This window comes from Leptodactylus fuscus, chromosome 2 (assembly GCF_031893055.1).
Source record: "Leptodactylus fuscus isolate aLepFus1 chromosome 2, aLepFus1.hap2, whole genome shotgun sequence".
NCBI classification, from domain to species: Eukaryota; Metazoa; Chordata; class Amphibia; order Anura; family Leptodactylidae; genus Leptodactylus; species Leptodactylus fuscus.
Window position 1 is genome coordinate 187,259,999 of NC_134266.1, and position 27,334 is coordinate 187,287,332.

Genomic DNA, 27,334 nt, shown 5'->3' on the forward strand with positions numbered 1-27,334 from the left:
TGGCCACATATGGGGTATTGCCGTGTTCAGGATAAATTGTTTAACAAACTTTGGGGGGCTTTTACTCCTTTAACCCCTTGTGAAAATGAAAACTTTGGGGATAAAGTGACATTTTAGTAATTTTTCTTGTACACATTCCAATGTTAGTAAAATCTGTGAAACAACTGTAGGGTCTAAATACTCACTATACCCCTTGATGAATTCTGTGAGGGGTGTAGATTCTAAAATGGGGTCACTTTTGGGGGGTTTCCATTGTTTTGGTACGCTAAGGGCTCTGCAAATGCGACATGGTGCCTGAAAATTATTCCAGCAAAATATGCTGTTCAAACACCCAGTGTCGCTCCTTCCCTTTCGTGCACTGCCGTGTGCCCAAAAATCAGTTTATACCCACATGTGGGGTATTTCTGTGCACGGGAGAAATTGCATAACAAAATGTGAGATGCATTTTCTCCTTTAACCCTTTGTGAATGTGTTAATTTTAGGTCTAAATGAATGTATTAGTGAAAAAAAATGAAATGTCTAAATTTGACCTCCATATTATTTTTATTCTTATGAAATGCTTAAAGGGTTAACAAACATCCCAAATGCTGTTTTGAATAATTTGAGGGGTGTAGTTTTGAAAATGGGGTGATTTATGAGGGTTTCTATTATATAGGCCTTTATAATTCCTTTCAGAACTGAAGTGTTCCCTAAAAAATTAGTTTGAGGAATTTTCTTGTAAATCTGGAAAATCGCTGTTACACTTGTAAGCCTTGTAACGTCCAAAATAAATTAAAAGACAATCAAAAGATGATGCAGATATAAAGCAGAGATATGGTAGATAATATTTATTCATGTATTTGGATGGTATGACTATCTGCCTGAAAAGCAGAGAATTTCACATTTTGAAAATTGCAATTTTTTCCAAATTTCCATCAAATTTGCTAGTTTTTTTATAAATAAATACAAAAATATTGATTAGTGTTTACCACTAACATGAAGTATAATGTGTTACGAAAAAAACAATCTCAAAATCACTTGTGTAAGTTAAAGCGTCTCAAAGTTATTGCCATTTAAAGTGACACGTCAGTTTTGAAAAAAGAGGCCCGGTCCTTAATGTACTTCTGGGCCTGGTCCTTAACCGGTTAATAAATAAACAGTAACACTGGGGTCTCCAGCAAAACTGACTTGAAAGACGTTGCATGTGATAAATTCTGACACCACTCCAGTAGCAAAACCAGTGCTTGGAGAATTTCAACCGAGTACATCTTGTTCTAGTATTTTAATGAGAAAAAAAAAAAATACTAGAAAATCCTTTTAAATCTTTTTCGCACATAGTAAAGATTATATTCCTCTGACTTTTCAGATAATATATACATGTATATAGTTTGTTATAAACATTTATTGCTGTATTCTCATGTAAATATTTTTATAATGTGTCATATACCTTCACATTGCTGCTACAAAGTGGTGATAGGTTATACAAAGAGAAAAAGAATACACTGCAAGGTTTACTATTCTTGAAAGAACAAAACATATATGGGAGTGTTCATACTTGTGCCGCTGTCCGCCTGCCAGGCTTCCGTCAATCCTGCAGGAAAAACAGCTTGGTCAGTTTAAAAATCCATTAATTTCTATGGGGTGTTTAAAGCAACCCGCTGGTGTCCATATACAGCTTCTACGCCATGAAACCATTTTTTGGGTTTTGTTTTTTTTCATAAACACAAAGTTCTGCATGTCCAACTTTGTGTCTATGCAAAAAAAAATTTTTACAGCAGAGACCTCATACGAACATCGGCGTTTGCTTTTGCATTGAAATGAATGGGTTTTTAAACTGATCATATGCAACCCATCCTGCAAGCTGTTTTCCTGCAATTTCGGCGGAATCACGGAGGGCGGACAGCGGCGCAAGTGTGAACACCCCCTTAGACAGATGAACTGAACATGTCTCTGTCCTGCTGAAAAAGCTGAGTGTATGCACTACAGTAAAAGATGTGTGAGTGAAAGAGCATCAGCAGCACTTAGATTGTAAGCCCTTGTGGGCAGGCCTCTCCATCCCACTGTACCAGTCGGTCACTGTTAATATCGTGTTTGTTTTGTATACCGTATCTAACTCCTTAAATGTAAATCACCACGGCATTAATGGTTCTATATAAATAAATAATAAGACATGAGGACTTGTCACTGAGCTTCCATTCCACTGTACAAACTAACTTTAGCAAGATCCATTCTTCTTTCTGTCTGAGCAGCACAACATAATATATATCTGTATACTGTATTCTGATGGATGAGAAGGGAGTATTCCTTAATCTCAGTCTTACAAAAATGAGCATACTAATACATTATTGTTCGGCCATGGGCAAAATCTGCAGCAAACTACGGTGCATTATTTGTAAAAAAAAGAGTTTGCAAAACCTTATTCACTGAAGTATAGTGCAGATTGTTCAGGCACTAATCTAACCCAAGTTACCATACTGGCATGTACAAGTCACAATTATTGCTGAAGTTGGTGGGTTTTTTTTTTTTTTTTCTTTCGTTTTTACAAATCTCAGAAACATCAATGAAGGCTAGAGCATAAAGCAGTGGAAAAAAAAAAAAAACGCTAGATGCACATGACCGAGTTTCACCCATGAAACTTGGTCAGTGTGTGTACTGGATTTCCCAGCCTGAACAGTGTACAGGGAGAAGGACTCCTAGAAACACAATTATCTATACAGGTAGGAGTCCCTGACTCCCAGCGACATACTGACCCGATAGTACAAGGACAGCGGTCTCTCCCCCTCAGGTTGGGCAATCTGAAGAACATAGACTGCGCTTCACAGGTAAAACTTGGTTGTGTGAATCTAGAGTAAGGTTTATAAATAAAATAAAAAAAAAACACTAAAGAGAAAATAAATTCCACAATTGCCTTTAGAAATAGTCATACAGACCTGTAGTCTGCAATTTATTGCAGCATTAGTTACCATATAGAAGGCAGCAGTCATAATAAAAAGCTGCAATATATTACACCAGATAACTGCACTTGCAGGTATATGGCTTATATTCACATTGTCTGCGAGGAAAAATAAATTAGAATCACTAGATTGCTGTAAAATACACTGCATATTGATTTTTGACTAATTGTGCACTTTTAGTAGGAAACAATATTTGGTTTGGATGCTTTTACAATTATTACTCCATCTAAAAAATTACTCCATGCAACAGATCAATATAGCCAGAGGCCAATATGCAGAATCGGAGCATATAAAAAGGAACACTCGAGTCCTAAAGCTTATTTAATTTCTCTCACTACATAACATTAAATAACCCTGCCAAGAAACATTAAGTCCACAATATTGTGCAGCTATTGCTTCCCATAACAATTCTTCCCATCCTCCACATAAAATAGTCTGCTAGATTCCTATCGATGAGAATATATCATCAATGTCATCTGCATTAGGAAGACATCGGTCTGTTTCTTTAGTGATGGACTCCTGGTGCTCCGACGTTGGAGGCCTCAAAGCAGCGGCAGTGACAGTAGTAGACGGCGGCACCGGCTCTTCAGGACACAAATCTAAATGGAGCAGGGAGATTTTCAAAGCCTTCCTTTTAACTCTTCTGTGCCTTTGTGAGGAAGTGGCCATGGATTTCCAATTTCTCTGAAATCTTTGTATGCTTAAATATCTCTTTGGATGGTCTTTGCTCAGCATCTGCCCACGTAATCTGTGACACAAGGACTTTTTCCAACATTGCAGCTTCTTTTTTAAACTTTAAAAACAATTGTTGAGAAAACAAGTTCAATAAGGAGAACAGATACCAGTGAACATATGATACAAGTGAAGGACAAACCATCCAAAACATACCAGTCACGCCATTTTAGGTAGGACCTGTCAGTGGAGGCATTGTGAATAGGCAGGGAAGTCACTGGGTAATTCAGCCATTGTCATATCAGCTGTTCTAAGACTGCTGACACCCACAAGATTGCTTACTTGGCCGACTACAAACATCTCATAGATTTGTATAAAGCAGCAGACAATACTAACTGTTGCGTGATACAACAACTCACAGTGTGGAAAACTTACTAAAATAGGTACACGGTTTTGTTTTTCTTTATAAAAAAAAAGTGTCACATTGCAGTGAGCATTTAAAAAAAAATTTTTTTTATATATATATATATATATATATATATATATATATATATATATATATAAATTTTTGTGATCGTGCAAATTTCTCATTGTATTCACAGTATCATGGGTTATAGACCTGGTCACTAGGAGGCTGACACTTCTTTGTGTTCCCCAATGAAATAAGACATAAATGTGTACATTTTTTCCCATTTACTGACTAAATGTATTGCCATTATGTAGAAAAACTTAGGAAAAATAAAACAGCAGCAGCAAATTCACAAGTGGCCTCAAATATTTCAGGAGGTACACACAATGTATCATAAGCTACAATTACAGACCAATGTAGAGGCTCTTTTGTTCACTTGTTTTAGTTCATGTATCATTCATGGGCTGTCTGCCATCTGACTCCAACACCTCCGATACGGTTTTCCATAACACAGTCTAAATTTCTTTCATAAGTAGAGCGGGTCATGTTCGATCACGGTGCTATCTAAGGGTAGCCAGTGACTGAGCTCAATGACGTAGACATGGTGTCCTTTATAAAATAACCCTCACTATCTGAAACCACCTGCCATCTGTTGAGAAATCTATTTCTATGAGGAGCTGCTTCATATTGCTCTCCCCTGCCAAAGAGCATACAAGATGAAACCTATAACAAGCCATAGTCAGAGGAGACTAACGTAAAGCTACATCTTAGGGCTCGTTCACCTCTGCGCCCAGTCTCCGTTTATACAGGTTTCCGTTTCCTGCTTGAAACTGGACAGGAGACGGAAACCTGCAGTCAGTTTTCAAACCCATTCATTTGAATGGGGTTGAAAAGTATCTGGCCGTGAGCGCCGGTGAGCGTTTTATGCTTTCCGCTGCAAAACAGTTTTTCTTTAACCGGACACAAAGTCGGACATTAAGGACTTTGTGTCCGGATTTAAAAAAACTGTTTTGCCGCAGAGAGCATAGAACGCTCACTGGCGCTCAAAGCCGGACCCAGTCTGACAGGTTTCCGTCTTCTGCCGGCAGAAGACAGAAACCTAAGTACAGAGACTGAACGCTGGTGTGAACCCAGCGTTACCAGATTGTATGTAAAGAGAGGCAGGAGTATTAGAACTGTACAGATTTGGCTAATATAACTGCACCCCTATTCCCTTAGTGGACTGTAAAAGATATAATTTGAGCCCAGTGTATGGTTTTGGCAAAGAAGTGTCTGGGGACTGCCAGGGGAGATCAGACAGGGTTCACAGACACAATTGAGAAACTGACATCCTATTCATAGAGTAAAGCAAGAGCTGTATTGGTGGTCAGTCTGGTATCAACTAATACATCTACCGTAATGAAAGCATTAAAAACAAATTACACTGCTAGAATATTGAGGACAGTATTACATGACCAAAAAAATTAGAATCTTCTTTAAATATTTTTCTAGCAATTCTACCCAATATAATTGCACAAGAACGTTTGATACAGATCTTAAAAAAAATAAAATAATAATAAATGTAACTGCACATCTCTAGCAAAACACACCTGTATCCTAAGGCTTCAGCATGCTGTAGTCTGTTGCATCGCAGATATCTATTCCTGAAGAACATAACCTCTCTTTTCAGTTTCCTCTCTTTACACCATTTTACCGCATAAAGCAGCTGTTTGGAAAGAACTTTAAAATCCTCGGCTTCCTGAATTTTAGGCACCATATGTCTTACACATTCCTCTTTGTTGGGGTGGTGTGACAACGTAGGTTTTTTCTTGGATTCATTTGACTTGTTTTTATAGCGAAAACCCTGTACAGAAAACATTAACATAAAGGATACAGAACTACAGATTCATGACAATCATAAACATAGCAAAAGAAAATCATAGTGTGTTTCAGATGCCTAAGACATGACACTACTAGGGCTGTAATTGTGTCAGGCAGTACATAAGTGAAAGCACTACTGTATATAATCCAATAACTGGTGTCCATCTTAGTCAATAACCATTCTACTTAGGGCTAGTTCACATGTAGTTATTTCATCCGGATTTTGACACGGAATCCGCGTCAAAAACCACCTCCTATTGAATTCAATGGGAGCCGGTCATTTCCTTTTTATTTCCATTTACCGCTAGCAGAAAAAAGATGCAAACTGCCCTATTGACGCAGATTCCACAGCGGAAACCGCCACAGCGTCCGCGTCAAGACAATCCCTCCAGACTAGGTCCATTCATTTGAACCTAATCCAGAGCGAAAAGCTCTGTCAGAAGCTGCGACAGTCGCACTTTGGTCCGGATTCTGACGCGGCTTTCTGCGTCAAAATCCGGAACAAATAACTACGTGTGAACTAGCCCTTAATAGGTCAGTAGCTATACATTGCAATTAAACCGTTTGTTTGGTGGATAAATGAAGAAAAAAAAAAAAAAAACTAATAAAATAAAAGGGTTGGAGTGGCATGAAACAGAACCTCAAAAGACTCCAAGGCAGAGGCCCCACGTTGCGAAAATGCAGCTTTTTTTTGTTGCAGATTTTACTGCGTTTTTTTTCAGCCAAAGTCAAGAATGGCTACAAAAGGAATGGGAAATCTATATGAAGCTCTTCTACCTAGACCTTCTGCTCAATCCACTACTGGCTTTGGCTCAAAAAAAACTGCAACAACTGCAAGAAAAAAAGCTGTTTCTGCAACGTGGGGCTTTAGCCTTAGGGTATATTCACACAGAGTTTTTGCAGGTGGATTTTGATGCAGAATCCGCCTCAAAAGTCGCTTGCAAAAACGTCTCCCATTCAATTCAGTCGGAAACACTTGCTTTTTTTTTCCCACTAGCGATTTTTTTTCAGCTAGCAGGAAAAAGAAGCGTCATGCCCTATCTTCCCACGGCTGATTCAGGCACTGCGTCCACGGCTCAAGACTCACTCCTAATTAGGCCCATTCATTCGGCCTAATCAGTCGTGGGATGCCGGTGCATTGTATAGGCATCCTGTTGCAGCTGTATCAATGGAAACTTTTTTTTTAAAGGAGTTTTTAAGGCTTTATTAAATTGATGATCTATCTGCTGTTTGAAGCATTAGCAGGGCATCATGTGATGCGTCACGTTCATGCATCAGTGCGTCACGTTCATTGGTCTGCTTGCAGCTTAGTCCTATTCAAAGGAATGGGACTGAACCAAGAAGCGCAATCACTATACGATGTGCAGTACAGAGTTTGTTTTTTGGTGATGAAGTCGCAGCATTCACCTGAACACTACAGTCTCTTCAAACAGCCAATCGCCAAGGATCCCAGGAGACGGGCCCCAACCAATCTTATTAATCCAAAATTGTAGATAGGTTATCAATTGATAATTCCAGGACCCTTTAAGTCTTAATAATATCGCTGAACAAGTGTATTCATTATACGTCAACTTACTTGCAGCTTATTGCAGCCATTTGTGTGCATTACTTGCAGCTTGCTTGCTTTTACTGGCAGAGATAATGTTTTAATGTCAAAAGTGTTCGGCTTTCCTGCACAAAAACAAAGTATAGTTCATATCTGTACAAACATAATGAATAGTGTACTGTTGTACTGATAAAAAAAAAAAAATGTATATAGCACTAACATTCCGCAGCACTGTACAATTTGTAGGGTTCAAGAACAGACAAAAAGATACCTTACAGAGTATTAGTCAAGTCACACAATGGGAGTGAGGGCCCTGCTCCCAAGAGCTTACAATCTATGAGGTAGATGGGGTACTGTCTCAAGGAATGTATTTCTCCACCTGTGGCTCTTCTAACTGTGGTAAAACTACAACTCCAATCATTCTCTAAGAGTATAAGGGTAGTTGTAGTTATTCCACAGAAACCATGGGAAGTTCAACGTTAATCTTTAAATAAAGTGAATGTCTACATATGGATTTTAAAAGGAGACATACGGACGATAAAATCATACTACATGTACAGTATAATCTATCATGTAAATATTATAGGCCATGTCGAATTTCCTGAACACAGCGCCAGCATAAACCATATGGCACAATAATTTATAGGAACGCTGTAAGGGTAAATGTACTCCTGGTCAGCCAACAATGAAACCAACGCCCATTTGTTGGCTGATGGTGCCTTGTATGTAGTATGCAACAAACTGTAGGGGGGGGGGGGAATTGAATGAAGAACTGTTTCTCCCCCATGCACTGTACTTTGCATTGGCCAGTGTAAAAGGCTGATATGACACATCGACCAGTGCTCTTTGACATTATCAGCCGATGCTTGTCTGTGTGGGCCTTAGGTAGTGTAAAGGTGCCCTTTAGCTACATCTGCTTAGGTAGCCAGTGAAACCATTAATAATAAACAACAGATCTGTTCGGAAATGAGCTGAGTAACAGCAATAAACTACTAAAGACTGGAAGCAGGTTGATATTTTGTAAGAAAAAGGTTCAGTGTAACTTGTATTTTATTCATTTACATTCTGGGCTTGGGAGTCCAGTAGGCGGCCATCAGCGATAGACAACCTTCCCTGCGTGACAGTATATAGATATCTAACAAAACCACTGGACCCCAAAGCACAAAAAGAGCAGAGATTTTTACTGAAACTTTTCCCAACTATATATAAATCTTCTTATCTTATTCACCCTTAAAACATGGTGCCTGCATTTTAAATGTGATGAGGTTACATTATTGACTAGTAAGGGGAAAAAAAACAGCATCACATCATGTGAACACAACCCTAATTTTCTCACCTCTTTTAAATCCCTGTATTTGGATTGGTTGCCCCACATCATCAAGTGACTCTTTTGCTTCTTTTATCCCAACATTTTCAATTTGGCTGATCTTTTCCTCTTTAACCAAGTCACTGGTACGAAATATTTTAGTCAGAATTTGTAATTTCTCTTTTTTGGAAAACAGGTTCTGTGGTTTATTTGCAAATGGCTCATTCAAAACAGAACCGATGTGATCTTCAATCTTATCAGGGAAAACAAAATCTTTAAAGTAAGGCATTTTCTGAAAGTCCGACACCTCTTTCTGTAGAGATATGTGCATGCTATACAAGACAACGAGATCTTTTAATAGTCCTTTGTACAAGACCCTAAAATAAAAAATAAAAAGTTAAATACGTTCCGGGATGCTTTTAATAACAGTATAGATGGTAATCTGTTTGCAGCTAGTAGCAATACTCAGTAATAGAGCGAGAAGAATACTGTGCCTTCCCTGCAGACCATTAGCAAATAAGCTATGTCACAGACATACAATAAATCTACAGTCTGCCGGTGGATTGCTAAAGCTAACTATACACAGATTGTCATTTGTCGAAATGGCGATGCTCAATGTTTTCAGCTAGCCGATAACCAAAATGACCAGTGTTTAGCATGTTTTATCTTGTCATCCTGCACAATTTCACAGCATTTTATTTATTTATTTTATAAACCCTGATCAGGCAGTTTAGTTGTGGGATACAAATGATTCCATTTACCAAGTGGATGGCTGTGCGCCTACAGTAGTTCTATGTAGGCACACACTCTCCCTGATGTGTACGATTATCCCCTGACCCTGGTCTATAGTCTCTCACTCTGCCAAATTAGTATCCCTACGCTATGCTGAGGAGGCCCAATAGGCCAAAACAGCGCTGTCCATAGCTGGGAATCTGTTCCTTTTGGAATAGAAATACTTATTTGGCAATTAAATCCGCATCATGATATTAGACTTTTTAACTGAGTCGTTCATGATGTTAAGGATGCTGCCCTCTAGAGGGCGGCGTATAGAGTGCACTGTTCTCCTAATTACATCCTGGGGAATAGATTTGCATATTTTTTACCTAGTTCTAAAGTTTAAGGCTGTCCTTGTAAAGGGAGTCACTCTAGATCAGTGATTTTCAACCTTTTTTGAGCCGTGGCACACTTTTTACACTTAAAAAATCCCGGGGCACACCACCAACCAAAATGGCACAAAATGACACTAAAACAGTACATATTATACATATAGTTAATAATATAGATTCTAAATGGTTGATTCTTTGGTTGAAATAAACTGCCGCAAAATCTGCAACAAAAACGCTGCGTTTATGCAACGTGGGGCCTCAGCCTTACGCCTTCTGCATACAAGTGGCACGCATGTGGTTTTCACTGATATAAACATTAAAAATTAATTGACAGGGCCACAAATGCAGACAGATATAGGGTAGGTATAGGACAGATATAGGGTATATATAGGACAGATATAGGGTATACATAGGACAGATATAGGACCTGCTCTATAATTTTCAGCTCTTCAATTTGGCCCAGATACACAGCCACAAAAAGAATGGCTGTATATATGGGTCCTTAGAAATGTATAGGTCTGTACTCTTATCCACAGTTGTGTATAAAAAGTCTGGTCATGTGCAATGCAGGTTACAACTCAATATGCCTCATATTAATAGCAGTGAACCCCATCATGTCCCTCACATTAACCCCCTGTGTGCTTTACATAAGGGATACTGATATGTGAGACATATGGAGGTGATAAGTAAATATCTTCATTATATAGTACCCCCATATGTCACACATGTTATTAACTCTTATGTGAGCCACACAGGAGTTAATATGAGGGACATGATGGGGTTAATTGCTATTAATGTGAGGCACATGGAGTTACTAAAACTAAATTAATAACCCCAAATGCCTGACATTCATAAGAATAGTTACTAACCTGGTGTTTTCTTTTACTTTCACTTTGTTCAGCTTCCTCTCCTCCTCTCCTATTCAGGGCTGCAGACGGCAGGAGCTCCTCACGTGTAGCAGCAGGTCCCTTATCCTGTGCAGTGAGAGGCTCACCTCTGATTGGTGGGCAGGGAGAGAAGGGGGCGTGTCCTACACCTCAGCTCTAGCTAGCAGAGCAGTGAAGGGACGCTCCGTCTACATTTACACGGGGACTGGCTGCTGTGCCAGCAAAATAGGTCTCCCGTGCCAATCTTGGCATGCGTCTGGGGAACTTTCCCCGCGGCACACCCGACCATGTGTCACGGCACAGCCGCGGCACACTGGTTGAAAATCACTGCTCTAGATGACCAATGTATTTTGGAGTACTACACGGAGGCGTTATCTACTCAAATATTTTTGTGATGGTCTTAAAAGGAAGTTTGTCAACACCAAACACATTATTAACCAGCCCTGCTATATTATAGGGCTCTGAGCGATAAGCACAGTGCTATTACCTCTCCCAACAACACGTACATAATCATAACTTTTCCCCACATCCTCCTGAGCAAGGGGAAGACCTTTCTGCAACAGTCAACTTCCCCAAAATATGTTCCTGATACACTCAGCTCTTTCTTTCTATAAGAATAGACTACCATTCTAAAAAAAAAAAATTATAGTATTGTGCTCAGGTTTTGATCACTATAAGATACTGTTGCTGGTTTAATAACGTTCTTTGTGCTGGCAAGAATCCATTTAAAATATTAGGAACATTTTTTGTGACAAATGGCTCAGTTTCTACAGGATCTATTTAATGCATAATGTCATAATAAATCCCACTAATTTATGAGCCCATCAAGTAAACAGTCTCAGCTGCAAACAATACAAATTTGTTATATTTCATGCTTGCTCTGAATTAAAGTGCTATACATTTTAAAGTAAAGGGGTTTCCCTTTAATGACATTGATTCCCTTTTCTAGAGTCTCAACTATAGGATCAGGATGCCATCTCCGGTAGTCCCATAGAAGTGAACAGAAAAGTGCTGGAACACACGCAGCAAGGTACATTCACATGGAGCACTTAAGGCTGGGTTCACACGGGGATTTTTTCACGGCATCCAGTCGTGGCATTCCTCTCCGGATTAGGCCCAAATGAATAGGCCTAGTCAGAAGGGAGTTGTCGCACCACAGACGCTGCGGCGGATACTGCCGCGAGATCCGTGGCATGAAAAGGCAGGCCGCTTCTTTTTTCCACAAGCGGCACAAAACCGCGGGGGGGAGTGAACGGCTCCCATTGAAGTCAATGAGAGGCGTTTTTTTGGACTGGATTCTGAGGCGGATTCCACCTCAAAATCCGGTCCAAAAAAAACCCTGTGTGAACCCAGCCTAAAGGGAACTTGAAGTTCCCGAGGCAATTAATTATCCCACAACATGTGGACAAATACCTACAGAGAGAAAATGCCTGTAATGTATATTTTTTTTCCCATTAAAGTAACATATATACAGACCATAAGCGACTCAACAATCCCAGCAGCACAACGTTCACGACAATATACTCTGCCAATTTCAAATGCTGTAAACATAAACTGTTTATGGTAGTCAAGAAAAAACATGTATTACATATTCATATTAGGGTGAACTTAAGTCCTTTATTTCTTATTCAATTATTTGAAAATATTTACTCAGCTTACTACATATTAATAGAGTTCTTGAGGGAGAATTAATGTATTTACCGTATATACTCGAATATAAGCCGAATTTTTGAGCCCAGTATTTGTGCTGAAAAAGCCCCCTCGGCTTATACTTGAGCCAGCAAAAAAAAACAAAAAAACATTTTTTTTTATTTTTTAGGAGGCGGGTCTATGACCAGCCACAATGTTAATGTATAGAATCTCCCATAATAGTGCAAAAAAAAAAAAAAAGATTTAAAGAAAATAAATAAAAGTTCTAAATCACTCCTTTCCCTAGAATACATACAAAAGTAGAAAACGACTGTGAAACACATACACATTAGGTATCCCTGTGTCTGAACGTGCCTGGTCTACTGAATATAACTGAATATAGGGTATCTGCAGTTCTCCTGTTCCGTCAGGAAGGTGTTAATAGGAGCACTGCAGATATCCTATATTCAGCCAGACTGAATTCCACGTGGGGGAAGAAAAAACAGTCCTCAAGCTCAGGGAATGGGCAGACAGACAACCAAAACACCCCCCCCCCCCTTCCCCAGCACCTACTGCACCCAAAAACTCCAACCATTTTAATTTTTGAAATTTTCCAGTAGCTGCTGCATTTCCCCCCCTCGGCTTATACTCGAGTCAATAAGTTTTCCCAGTTTTTTGTGGTAAAATTAGGGGCCTCGGCTTATATTCGGGGCGGCTTATACTCGAATATATACGGTACTTGGTCCTGGGGTGCCAATAATGGACCCAGAGATTATGGCGACGTCACAACCCTTGGGTCAGTTGATATTACGCTGCGTCCAGCCCCTGGGACACTTCCCCGCTTCTTTCCGATCTCACATTTCAGCCAATCCCCATAGCACAGGTAAATAGTAAAGTTAGCCCCATAGCTGAGGCAATAAACTACCTGCAAAAACAGGGGAAGCGGGGGCAGAGCAACATGGCCAGAGAAAGGAGGGGGGGCAAATGCTGCCTCGAAATACATGACCCAGGGGTCTTGACAAAAGTGGAACCCCAGAGTCCATCATTTGCATCCCCAGGACCAATTAAGTAGATTAATACTCCCTATAACCTTAAAGTGCTGAGACATATTCAACCTGCAACTATAGTATATTCTACTAAGTAAAACGCACCAGAATTCTGGTGTAATTTGTGCCCAAAAAAATTGTTTAAAATGCCTTGCGTCACTTTTTTTTTTTTTTTTTTTTTAAGTGTTTTGCCACTTTTCAGACATCTTTATGAATTGTACAGAAAAGAATAACAACTCCGGAGGAAGAGAGAATTCACAAAGTGTGCCAAAAAATAAGCCATATTTTGGTACATTTTTCTGGGGTACATTAAACCAATTAATAACAGGTGTAAATCAACATGAAAAAAAAAATAAAAAAAATAACTGTCCGATTTATTAAACTACTTTAGACACTAATAAATCTGGCGCAGCATTAGACAGAAAATTTGCTCCTATATGCGCAGATGACTGATCACATGATTATGAGCTTGTTGAACATCGTAGTCCAAACCATGAGGACTGATAAGGAGCGGACATATCCCTCTTTAGTGGGTCATGCACTGATGTTGGTCAAAAAGGTCGCATTTGGAATCAAAGCTCAAATGTATCTAAAGGCATTTCACAGGGTTGCAGTTGAAGCTCTGTTAAGGCCGATCAGTTTCCTCCATACCAAACCAGGTCTTTAAAGAGCTCAGCTATTAGCACAGAGGCACAGCAATGTCTAAAAATCTGGGGGAGGAATAAGTCCAAAATAGAGGACTTTTTCCTTTGCTTGTTTTAGTTTTAAAACACCCGACAGACCCCATTATAGTCAATGGGCTATGCTGAACTCCATGTGTGATCACTATTTTAGTGTTCCACCCATCCGTTGTTCTGGTCCTCCAGCAGACCACAACAACGGAGAGGCAACGTGAGTGTAAGCCACATATTACATAGAGCAGCTAAACAAAATAAAAAAGAGAGTTTTTATGTTTTTGCAAACAGTCTCACTGTTACTAGGTGTAACTATAATAAAAAAAAGGTGCTACTGGGTGTAAATGTAATAAAAAAAAAAAAAAAAGTAATTCAGTTCAATATGATTGGACATTATGAGGATATCCTAGGAATGTGAGCACTTTTATAATTACCCATATAAAATGTTCAAGCTAACTCATTGTGTAATATGCAATAGATAACTGGCAATTTTATCTTGGCATCATACTAAACCTTAGGGCCAGGTAAGGGTAACATAACCTTGTACAAAGAAGCTGAATGCATGAGTATTCAGTGAAAAGCAAACACGTAATCACTGTACACAAGATAAAATCTATCTATCCCAGCAAACTTGCTTGCTAGTTATATTGCACAAAGCATATCCTACACCCGTGATGGAGAACCTATGGCACGCAGAGCCCTCTCTGCTGGCACTCGCGCTGTTGCCCGGATCACTTACTAATGGCGAATCCAGTACAGTTTCCCAATTAGTGAGCGATCCCTTTTTTCAGCTGTATGTGCTACATTGACTGCAGAGTGTGACCTCTGCCCCAGCGAAATGACGTAAGTCATCAGCACCTGCAGTCAAAAGGAGAAGGATGCCCGGAAGCTATTAGTTTTGGTGCATGATATGCCATTTAGACTCTGTCTGGCGACTGTCAGGCAGAAGCAGACAAGGGGTATGCCTATGAGCTTTGACACCGACAGCCCCTAGGTGGAGCCGTGCCCCCTGCCTGACACCGCCCTTCTGACATTACAGAGCTTAAAGAGGACCTTTCATATCCTCAGGAAAATGCTGTTTTATGTACCATAGAAAGCCACACTGTGCTGTTATAACGGCCAAAAAGAAAAATCGCTCTACTTGTCTTGAATTCACAGTTCGAGACCAATGTGATTGCATGGAAACCGACTGTAAAAGGAGTATGAAAATTGAAAAAATCCAAGAAAAAAATTCCAGCATGCCACCAGTTATCTAAAACATAACTTTTACTTCAATGTATAAAAAAGATGGATATTACATCACCTTAAAGAAAGTAGGAACATGATGAAAAGCTGACGTGTTTCGGGACAAGAGTTGATGTAAGTCCCTTACTCATAGCAGGTTTTTTTCTTGGATTTTTTCTGTTATAACGGCACCGATCTCTGCCCACTGTCAGAAGGATGTTTCTGACAGTCTACTTGGGCTGTGAGGAACGCCCCCCACCCACGGACAGTACTCGTTCATATCCCTGTACTGTCAGAGGGGGCGTTACTTACCACCAAGTGATAATACAAAGCTGTGACGAACCCTCAGTACTAGTCTATGGACGAGTACAGTCAGTAGGGAACGTTTAGTGTCATTGCTGGGCAGTAAGGAATGCCCCCTATGACAGTTACAACAGCACTGATATCTCCAGCCCTGAGGCACATAACGTGAAAGCCAACATTGCACTGAATCCTGCGCACTGTCGACTTTTTAGCACTATATAAAGCCAGATGTGCCCCAGAACATAAAAAGTCCTCTTTAAATAGTAAATCAGGCACCAAATCTAACAGCATTAATTGCCCAGGGACAGTGGGGCTAGAGAAATAATTTCAACTGTGTTGGAATCAGTGGAGCAGCGCCTATTCACAGATGCTAAGAAATTTAATTGGGGGAGGTGGATAAAGGTCCTTTTTAATTGGTCAGGATGCCTATTCATTTGCCACAACTTATGTGATACATTCTCCTCAGCAGGAGCCATTTCTTTACACTACATAATGTAATATACCAACTTATTATATTTTGGGTTTGATTTTGTTGCCATTTTTAAAAATTGGGCAGTTACGTGATAACTATCTTCTATGTTCAGAGCCATGAAGAACAGCTTTATGAAAAGCCTTATGGCAGGCACAAGGCAAAAAAAGGGACAGGAGGTAATTCTCTCTGTTCTCTTGTACTAAAGCATTTTGGCACACATTTGACATTTTATTATATGGTATTGAATACAGTTCCCTGCTATGCTTTAGGAATAGCAAAAAAAAAAAAAAGTACAGGATTGTATTCTGAAGAAAACTTCTTTTTCTTTAGAAGCAAGTAAAGTTGGTCACTGCAACTGAGGCTTCTCCCATTATCTCTAGGGAAACAACACATCATATGCACTGGGGGGGTTTCTAAAAGAGCATATGGTTGTGACAACCAATTTAATATCACGCAACCATGACATCCACTTCCATTTTTCTGTTTAATCTGACTGATAGGTGTGTGAGAAATTCACATAATGCCTAGATTTGATGTCAGATTCACAAGTAGGGCTGTGGAGTTGGTAGGTCAAGCCACTGACTTTTGCTCCAACTCTTTCATAAACGTCTGAAAGCCATGGTCAGCCGGAAGCAGTAAAGATCCTCCAATTCATTAAAAAGTTAGTGACTGCATGCCTATGAAAGTAATTATTGCAACAAACTATGCATCTAACTCATTAGACAATACTAACATATTTATAACCTAAATAAAAAGATTTCTTTATTTTATTTCGAAGCAGGCATCAGTGACTTTTTTCTAACTCCACGCAATATTGGTCTCAACTCAGACTCCATAAATAACCTGTAATCCCAGACCCAAAATAAAGAGGTAACTGACACATCGAAGTACAAAATCCGTTATGATCCCCATTAGCTTCTATTCCTTTTTTTTTTTTTTTTTTTTTTTAAAGAAAAAAAGACAGACGTAAAGGATACTGAAAGGCCTTGTAGCAGCAATCCACGAGACGTACTAATAACTTGCAGGAACCCAGAATTTTCATGGACACCAGCTCCAGAATAGGCTGACTTGGGACAGTGCAATACTGTGCACTTTCAAGTTCTGCACTCCTAAAAAAATTGAAGCCAAAAAATCAAAAGTATGCTAACACAAAGAAAATTAGGAGGAAAATATATTAAGTACAGTTCATGTCAAAACAAAGTTTCAATGTGTAGTGATCCAGCTGACATCCACTACATAGCTAGTTGCCTGATCAGTAAGCCTATGGATGCTTTATAACTTTTGCCAACTTACAGCTTTCCATTAGTTTTTAAAATAACGCTATGCAAAAATACATCGACACTGTCACCATAAGCCTTAAAGAGGTTGTCTAGGACATACAATTTTTCGCAAGGAGGTCAGGGAAGATGAGGGAAAAAAAGTAAACACATACTCCTCTTGTTCCTGGTGGAAGTCCTCACCTCACATGACTATTGAGACCAATCAGTGGTCTCAGGAAAAGAAACAAAGCATCCCTCACATACGCCAACTGTGACATCCCATGTCCTTTCCTTAGGCTGCTGACTGGCCTCAGCTTCACGTGTGGTGTGGACTTCCACCAGAAGAAGCCTTGGGTGCCGGGGGACTGGACAGCTCCGGAACACCATAGACAGGAGAGTATTTTTAGTGTGTGTTTATTTTTCACCTTCCCTGTCAACTACTTCATGCTGCCCAATTACTGAGCATAGGGAGAATTCTGAAAATGAGCAGCAGTGAAGCAGGGGGAGCAAATAAATCACGGACATTACAGCATGCTGCTCTTTAAATATAATATAAAAAATTATAAATATAGAATTGTCTCACAAGCTGAAGTTTTACAGAATAAAATTAACATACTTTGGGCATAAATCCATCATCTCTTTTAAGGAATCTTCTAAGCCCATAGACTTTATCCGTTTTGTACATTGCTGTACCTATAGAAGAATGACAAAAAGATTATTTTGCGGACGCAGATGCATGAATTGACATCAGTTTGCATTAGTTTTTTGATTAAAAGATTCGTTAAACTGTAATTTAAATTGTCATGAAAAATCTGATGTGAACGGCTCCTTAGATGTGAAGGTTCACACTGCAATGGCTGCAATACAAACAAAATCATGGCATCATGGCTGGGTGGTAAGGAACGCCCACTCACAGTACAGTTCTGTGGACAGACTGTCAGGAACACCCTTCTGACAGTGAAGAGCTCTCATTAAATGCACTGATAGCTCTTCACCTGGGGCACATAATGGGAAAACCAACAATGCACTGAATTCACCGCACTGTCGGATTTCTAGCAGTATATAAAACCGCGGACATGAAAGGTCAACTTTAAAAAAAAAAAAAAAAAAAAAAATCATACTCACCTGTCCCTGGTGCTCCAAAGTTCTCCCAGTGCGGTCCGGTCCTACTGCTCGGGCGTCTTCTCAATGTGAAATTGCTCACTGGCTTGACCTCAGTGTGCACATGACTGCTGATGCCAATCAGCAGCCTCAGGAAGAGACCCAGGATGTCACAGGTAGTGAAATGACATGGCCTTCGCTGAGGCCTCCGATTGGCCTCAGCAGTCACATGTGGCAGGAATTTCTGCTGGAACATAAACTTAGAGGACCGAACTGCAATGGGAGGCACTGGAGCACGCTGGAAAGGGGAGTACAACTTTTTATTTTTTTCACTGCCCCTAGCTGTTTAGAAAGTACATTTTTTGGTCATTTTTGCCTGGACATCCCCTTTAATGAGTGCCAAGATTACAGCCAGACCAGCAGTGAGCACATACTCATATCCTAGTGATATTAATCCTTTTCATCATATGAAATACATACCTGTTTTAATGCTCGATAAGGTTTATGAAAGCCCAGCTTATGGTGATAGACATATAGTATGGAATCCAGCATTGTAACCTCTGAATTTAAGGTCTTGCTCTTCAAAAACGAATGGACAGCAGAATATTTATCAACAAGGTTCTTTATACATGTTCCTGGAAAAAAAGGAATTAAAGTTCTCTCAGTAAATCCATAATATGACATGTGGATAACACAAACCCGTCTTTCTATAATCTCATTTCACAAACACGTATGATAACGCATATGATATGTACAGCACATATGACATGTGGGACCAGATGTGATCACTATAGCAGAATGTATCCCTGCCCTCCCCACATATCATACTAGTGAATATACACTGTGTACTGAATATAATACCGCACCCATCTTATCTCCTTATTAATATGTGTGCTCATACTCCTCACAGGCTGCTCAGATAGAAATGCACACACTGTAGTCAGTGGAGTGCAGGCTGCACATCACAACACAGGAAGTTCCACTGACCACAACCCTGTATTTGGGAATGTATGCCATGTATTCCCCAATATAACCTATCACAGTAGACTACACATTACTGCAGCCTCAGGTCACCTGTGCTGTCTCCGACGGGCACGCTCAGCTGACACTGAATAGCAGGTCTGGGGATATAGACACGATTCCAGGGCTCAGACGCCATGCTGCACTACGATTCTCCAGCACCAGCTGCAACAACGTGCTACAAAGTTTACTCTGACCCGGAAGTAGTTTCCTGACGCCGCTCACCACTTCCGGGTACAACTCTGACACCAGGAAGTAGCGTACCGGGTAGATGCTAGAATGGAAAAGGTGAAATCCGGCGCTGTCGGGTGTCCCGTACTGGTCCATCACCCGCTATAGCAGTCCTGTAGTTAGTAATAGAGTCATTCGGGAACATTACAGACCTTGCAGATTCTTGGCGAGCGGTGACATAAACCTCTCTCCTTCATTGATGGGAATGATGAGATCGCGAGACGTGGCGGGCGCGGTGTTCACCGTCAGTCTCATCACACGGCTGCATTACAATCGTTGAATGTGAATTGGGCTGAGCCTTCACACGATGTAACGCTGCGCTCATTCTGATCGTAAAAACACGTTCAGAATGAGCGCGTAAAAAGCAGCTCCCATTGACTTGAATGGGAGCCGGCATACGTGCGCTGCCCATTGAAATCAATAGGAGGGTTTTTTCCCTATTCTTTCAAGGTATTACGCGCGTAATACATTGAAAGCATAGGGAAAAAAGCCTCACATTGATTTCAATGGGGAGCGCACGTATGCCGGCTCCCATTCAAGTCAATGGGAGCTGCTTTTTACGCGCTCGGGTGCGTTCACACGATGTAACGTGGAGCGCAATCTGGCACGTATATATGTGCCGGCAGATGACACGCTCAAAATGCTCCCACTCATTTCAATGGGAGTTAGGAGCGTATACGCCGCGTTATTTTGTGTGCGCAAAATAACGTGGCAATTATGCTCGTAACTCCCTTTGAAATCAATGGGATCTTTTTGAGCGCTCAAACTCTGACACGCCGTATACTTGCCAGATCACGCTCAATTTTACAATGTGTGAACGCACCTTAGGGCTCGTTCACATCTGCGCCCGGTGTCCGTTCTGCAGGTTTCCATTTACTGCACAAAACTAGGCAGGAGTCGGAAACCTGCAGGCATTTTTCAAACCCATTCATTTGAATGGGTTTGAAAAGTGTCCGGCAGTGAGCGCCTGTGAGCGTTTTGTGCTCTCTGCGGCAAAACCGTTTTTTTTTTTTTAACCGGACACAAAGTCAGACATGCAGGACTTTGTGTCCGGTTTAAATAAAAGCAGAGAGCATAAAACGATCACGGGCGCTCACTGCCGGTCACGGTCTGACAGATTTCCGTCTTCTGTCTGCAGAAGATGGAAACCTGATAATGGAGACCCGAACGCTGGTGTGAACCCAGCGTCATAGGTTTCTGAATAATTTGTATTCATATGCTAATGAGCTTCCAACCAGCTCAGTAAGTTCCCAGCTGCACTCGTCTCTACTATTATCTCCTATGTGTGTACAAACAGGAGGCTGAGGCAGCAGCAGCAGCAGCCTCCCATAGGAAATAGAGATGAGCGAACACTAAAATGTTCGAGGTTCGAAATTCGATTCGAACAGCCGCTCACTGTTCGAGTGTTCGAATGGGTTTCAAACCCCATTATAGTCTATGGGGAACATAAACTCGTTAAGGGGGAAACCCAAATTCGTGTCTGGAGGGTCACCAAGTCCACTATGACACCCCAGGAAATGATACCAACACCCTGGAATGACACTGGGACAGCAGGGGAAGCATGTCTGGGGGCATAAAAGTCACTTTATTTCATGGAAATCCCTGTCAGTTTGCGATTTTCGCAAGCTAACTTTTCCCCATAGAAATGCATTGGCCAGTGCTGATTGGCCAGAGTATGGAACTCGACCAATCAGCGCTGGCTCTGCTGGAGGAGGCGGAGTCTAAGATCGCTCCACACCAGTCTCCATTCAGGTCCGACCTTAGACTCCGCCTCCTCCAGCAGAGCCAGCGCTGATTGGCCGAATTCCGTACTCTGGCCAATCAGCACTGGCTAATGCATTGTATTGGCGTGATGAAGCAGTGCTGAATGTGTGTGCTTAGCACACACATTCAGCTCTACTTCATCGGGCTAATAGAATGCATTGGCCAGCGCTGATTGGCCGAATTCCGTACTCTGGCCAATCAGCACTGGCTAATGCATTGTATTGGCGTGATGAAGCAGTGCTGAATGTGTGTGCTTAGCACACACATTCAGCTCTACTTCATCGGACTAATAGAATGCATTGGCCAATCAGCGCTGGCCAATGCATTCTATTAGCGTGAACTGAGTTTGCACAGGGGTTCTAGTGCACCCTCGGCTCTGCTACATCAGATTGCTACATCTGATGTAGCAGTGCCGAGTGTGCATCAGATGTGTAGTTGAGCAAAACTGACTCAGCACTGCTAAGTCTCTGCATTCGCATAGGAATGCATTGGCCAGCCTTCGGCCAATCAGCGCTGGCTCTGCCGGAGGAGGCGGAGTCTAAGGTCGGACCTGAATGGAGACTGGTGTGGAGCGATCTTAGACTCCGCCTCCTCCAGCAGAGCCAGCGCTGATTGGTCGAGTTCCGTTCTCTGGCCAATCAGCACTGGCTAATGCATTGTATTGGCGTGATGAAGTAGTGCTGAATGTGTGTGCTTAGCACACACATTCAGCTCTACTTCATCGGGCTAATAGAATGCATTGGCCAGCGCTGATTGGCCGAATTCCGTACTCTGGCCAATCAGCACTGGCTAATGCATTGTATTGGCGTGATGAAGCAGTGCTGAATGAGTGTGCTTAGCACACACATTCAGCTCTACTTCATCAGGCTAATAGAATACATTGGCCAATCAGCGCTGGCCAATGCATTCTATTAGCTTGATGAAGCAGAGTGTGCACAAGGGTTCAAGCGCACCCTCGGCTCTGATGTAGCAGAGCCGAGGGTGCACAAGGGTTCAAGTGCACCCTCGGCTCTCCTACATCAGAGCCGAGGGTGCGCTTGAACCCTTGTGCAGCCTCGGCTCTGCTACATCAGAGCCGAGGGTGCGCTTGAACCCTTGTGCACACTCTGCTTCATCAAGCTAATAGAATGCATTGGCCAGCGCTGATTGGCCAGAGTACGGAATTCGGCCAATCAGCGCTGGCCAATGCATCCCTATGGGAAAAAGTTTATCTCACAAAAATCACAATTACACACCCGATAGAGCCCCAAAAAGTTATTTTTAATAACATTCCCCCCTAAATAAAGGTTATCCCTAGCTATCTCTGCCTGTACAGCTATCCCTGTCTCTTAGTCACAAAGTTCACATTCTCATATGACCCGGATTTGAAATCCACTATTCGTCTAAAATGGAGGTCACCTGATTTCGGCAGCCAATGACTTTTTCCAATTTTTTTCAATGCCCCCGGTGTCGTAGTTCCTGTCCCACCTCCCCTGCGCTGTTATTGGTGCAAAAAAGGCGCCAGGGAAGGTGGGAGGGGAATCGAATTTTGGCGCATTTTACCACGCGGTGTTCGTTTCGATTCGAACATGGCGAACACCCTGATATCCGATCGAACATGTGTTCGATAGAACACTGTTCGCTCATCTCTAATAGGAAACAATAGCAAAGAGGGTGCACAATGCATCTAATTAGCATATGAATAAAAACGGACTTATTCAGAAACCACTGAGGCAATTTACATACTAAAGGTAGGTGTGGAATAGCCTTACTATAGGCTATGCAAGGATGTGATTAGTTAAAAATGACTTTTCCCAATGATAGAGCCCCTTTAACAGACCCTCCAAAAACTAGGTCATGTCCTATTTTTGCCAGTTTCCACAGATCTCTCAATAGACTAAAATCTTTGAGGGATCCATATAACCAGGTGCTCCCAGGATGCAGAACAGTCCTGTAAGGCTAGGTTCACATTTGCTCTGCTGCAGATTCTGCCTAAAATTGGCAGAGAGAAAAGTCCTCCAAGGAGGACTTTACCCACCGCTGGTTACATACTTTGGCCTGTGGGTATCTGCTTTTTAAGCGCACAGGCTCTCCATCTTTCGGGGTCCCATGCAGACCTGAACGCTAGTGTGAACCTAGCATAAGGCTACATTCACACAACTGAGTTGCAGAACGGCCTCAAAAACTTCCAGTTATCACGGCCGTCTTGTACCCAAGGAGTGGCTGGTTTCATGGCTCTCCCCTACATAATATTGTATGGAGGAATCTGTGAAAATAGACAAAAATAGAACTTGACCTATATTTCGATGGTCATCTGTATAACCCCATTAACAGACATTGAACATCGGGCTCTATATGTGACCACTAAAAATATGCACCTTTCTGTTGTGCTGGTCCTCCAATGGACCAGAACAAAGGGAAGGGCACTGCTAGTGTGAACCTAGTAAAAATAATTTACGGAGTAAAATAAATTAATAAAGTATATTACAAAAATGTTCACAGAACAACTCCATATATAATAGTTTTAAAAAATAGTGAACTAACACTACACTCATTGTTCACCCAAACAACTCGTTATTGCATAAACTTCACAAGACCTCTGAAGGTGTCCTGTGGTATCTGGCACCAAGTTATTAGCAGCAAATTATGTAAATTGAAAGGTGCATTCAACATAGATTGGACTTTTTCCAGCAGAACCCACAGATTGTCAGATAGATTGATATGGGTACAGTAATTTGTAGGCCAAGCCAAATTTATGAATTCTATGCCATGTTCCTCAAACCTTTCCAATCTGGGAGGGTGCATTATCCTGCTAAAGTGAGCCACTGCTGTAGAGGTACACCATTGTCACAAAGGGGGGTGCTTGGTCTGCAACAATATACACTCACCGGCCACTTTATTAGGTACACCATGCTAGTAACGGGATGGACCCCCTTTTGCCTTCAGAACTGCCTCAATTCTTCGTGGCATAGATTCAACAAGGTGCTGGAAGCATTCCTCAGAGATTTTGGTCCATATTGACATGATGGCATCACACAGTTGTCGCAGATTTGTCGGCTGCACATCCATGATGCGAATCTCCCGTTCCACCACATCCCAAAGATGCTCTATTGGATTGAGATCTGGTGACTGTGGAGGCCATTGGAGTACAGTGAACTCATTGTCATGTTCAAGAAACCAGTCTGAGATGATTCCAGCTTTATGACATGGCGCATTATCCTGCTGAAAGTAGCCATCAGATGTTGGGTACATTGTGGTCATAAAGGGATGGACATGGTCAGCAACAATACTCAGGTAGGCTTTGGCGTTGCAACGATGCTCAATTGGTACCAAGGGGCCCAAAGAGTGCCAAGAAAATATTCCCCACACCATGACACCACCACCACCAGCCTGAACCGTTGATACAAGGCAGAATGGATCCATGCTTTCATGTTGTTGACGCCAAATTCTGACCCTACCATCCGAATGTCGCAGCAGAAATCGAGACTCATCAGACCAGGCAACGTTTTTCCAATCTTCAATTGTCCAATTTCGATGAGCTTGTGCAAATTGTAGCCTCAGTTTCCTGTTCTTAGCTGAAAGGAGTGGCACCCGGTGTGGTCTTCTGCTGCTGTAGCCCATCTGCCTCAAAGTTCGACATACTGTGCGTTCAGAGATGCTCTTCTGGCTACCTTGGTTGTAACGGGTGGCTATTTGAGTCATTGTTGCCTTTCTATCAGCTCAAACCAGTCTGGCCATTCTCCTCTGACCTCTGGCATCAACAACGCATTTCCGCCCACAGAACTGCCGCTCACTGGATCTTTTTTCTTTTTCGGACCATTCTCTGTAAACCCTAGGGATGGTTGTGCGTGAAAATCCCAGTAGATCAGCAGTTTCTGAAATACTCAGACCAGCCCTTCTGGCACCAACAACCATGCCACGTTCAAAGGCACTCAAATCACCTTTCTTCCCCATACTGATGCTCGGTTTGAACTGCAGGAGATTGTCTTGACCATGTCTACATGCCTAAATGCACTGAGTTGCCGCCATATGATTGGCTGATTAGAAATTAAGTGTTAACGAGCAGTTGGACAGGTGTACTTAATAAAGTGGCCGGTGAGTGTATATAGATGGTATGATTCGAAAGTAACATTCACATGAATGCTAGAACCAATAGTTTCCTAGTAGAATATTGCCCAGAACATCACACTGCCTGAGTAATCTTGCCTACTTCCGATAGTGAATTCAGCCATCTCTTCCACAAGTAAGAGATGTTTACACGCCCAGCAGTCCACAAGAAACAGAAGGAAATTCTTCTGTTGCTCAAAATTCTTCTATTTTGATGCTCCTGTGCCCATTGTAGGCACTTTTACCTGCCCTACAGATGTGTGGCTCCAAATTCTGCTAGCTGCCATGTTACTGGTTCACAGGTTGCCCTTCATATGAATATTTCTTTTAGGATATTTCTGTAGATGCTCTGACCCAGTCATCTAGCCCTCACAATTAGACCTTTGTCAAAGTCACTCAGATCCTTACTCTTACGCCTTTTTCTTGCTTCCAAAACATTAAAGGGGTTGACCAGTTTCAGACAAATATTGAGACAAATGTTATTGTTTAATTAAAAAGTTCTACAATTTTCCAATACACTCCTAATAGATCTCTGCTTAATGTCTCTCTTTTTACTTACTTTCACTGAATAGAGATCAGTCCATGGTCATGTGATGGACAAACAGGTGCACAGCTGAGGGCCACACGGTGGCTCAGTGGTTAGCACTGCAGCCTTGCAGCGTTGGAGTCCTCAGTTCAAATCCTGCCAAGGGCAAAAAAACCATCTGCAAGGAGTTTGTATGTTCTCCCTGTGTTTGCGTGGATTTCCATCCCATACTCCATACTGGTAGGGAAAAAAATGTACATTGTGAGCCCTATGTGGGGCTCACAATCTACATTAAAAAAAAAAAAAAAAACAGGTGCACAGCTCGCCATAGTTATAGCACAGTAATCACACATTGACTTGATAATAACCTGTGTGCACATCACATGACCGTGGACTGATTTATATCCACAGGGGATAAGCAGAATGAATGACAACAAGCAGAGATCTAGAAAACCGAGAGGAATTGATATGGAAAGTATATTCAAAAAATTGTACAACTTTTCATTATACAAACAATAACATTTATCTCTCAATATTTATATGAAACTGGACAACCCCTTTAACTTGCTATCTTTTGTATGCCAACCCTTGACCGAGGCCATTGTCATAAGATAGTCAGTGTTACTTAGTACATCTGTTAGCACTTTTACTATTCTGCTGCATCATTGTATGCATAAGGGACTTTTCTGGTTTCACACTACTAATGATAACAGCTGAAAGCAGCAATCGTTCACTGTACCGGATTCCCCGTTAGTGAGCGATTCGGGCAACGACCCGCGTGCCAGCAGAGTGCCTGCATGCCATAGGTTCACCATCACGGCCCTAGATACACGTTATTCAACATTAATACAAAGTCATGATGAGTTTTTATGTCCTCTATCACATAAAAAGGGTATTGTAACAAGATGGTGCTTAGCAGTTATACATTTTAGGACCTTATCACATGACAAGTCTCCTTCACAAAACTGCCTCTGATGATTTAGACATGAGCCCCTTTAAGATGTCACAAACGTCATTGTGCACAGCTGTACTTTTAGGAGGTTCCTTAATTTTTTGATGTTTTCTTTTAATTGATGCTTTTTTACACCCTTTGCAGCCATATGGCACATTTATCACTCACTGCTGGGTACACTGTTGATCTGCAGTTGTTTTCTCAGTATCCCCACTTGCAGTTAATGAAGTGATTGTGAAGCTATATTCTGTAGCACAGATGTTATGCAAATGTGTCTGCAAGAGAATCTCTTTAGGAATGACATTCAGAACATTTTCTTCTGCAATCT

At 41.4% G+C, this 27,334-nt stretch overlaps 1 protein-coding gene across 1 annotated transcript; it reads right to left on the bottom strand.

Moving 5' to 3' along the window:
- Positions 1 to 2,765: 2,765 nt before the first annotated feature.
- Positions 2,766 to 19,632, bottom strand: RMP64 (ribonuclease MRP subunit p64). Its single transcript, XM_075262831.1, has 9 exons — positions 19,502 to 19,632; positions 18,908 to 19,062; positions 17,943 to 18,019; positions 17,045 to 17,176; positions 12,196 to 12,273; positions 8,757 to 9,103; positions 7,484 to 7,545; positions 5,604 to 5,857; positions 2,766 to 3,726 (listed from the first exon to the last, which is right to left on the bottom strand). Exons 1-9 carry the CDS (start codon positions 19,584 to 19,586, stop codon positions 3,372 to 3,374), a joined length of 1,545 nt encoding a protein of 514 aa, XP_075118932.1. The 5' UTR covers positions 19,587 to 19,632; the 3' UTR covers positions 2,766 to 3,371.
- Between the last annotated feature and the right edge of the window lie 7,702 nt (positions 19,633 to 27,334).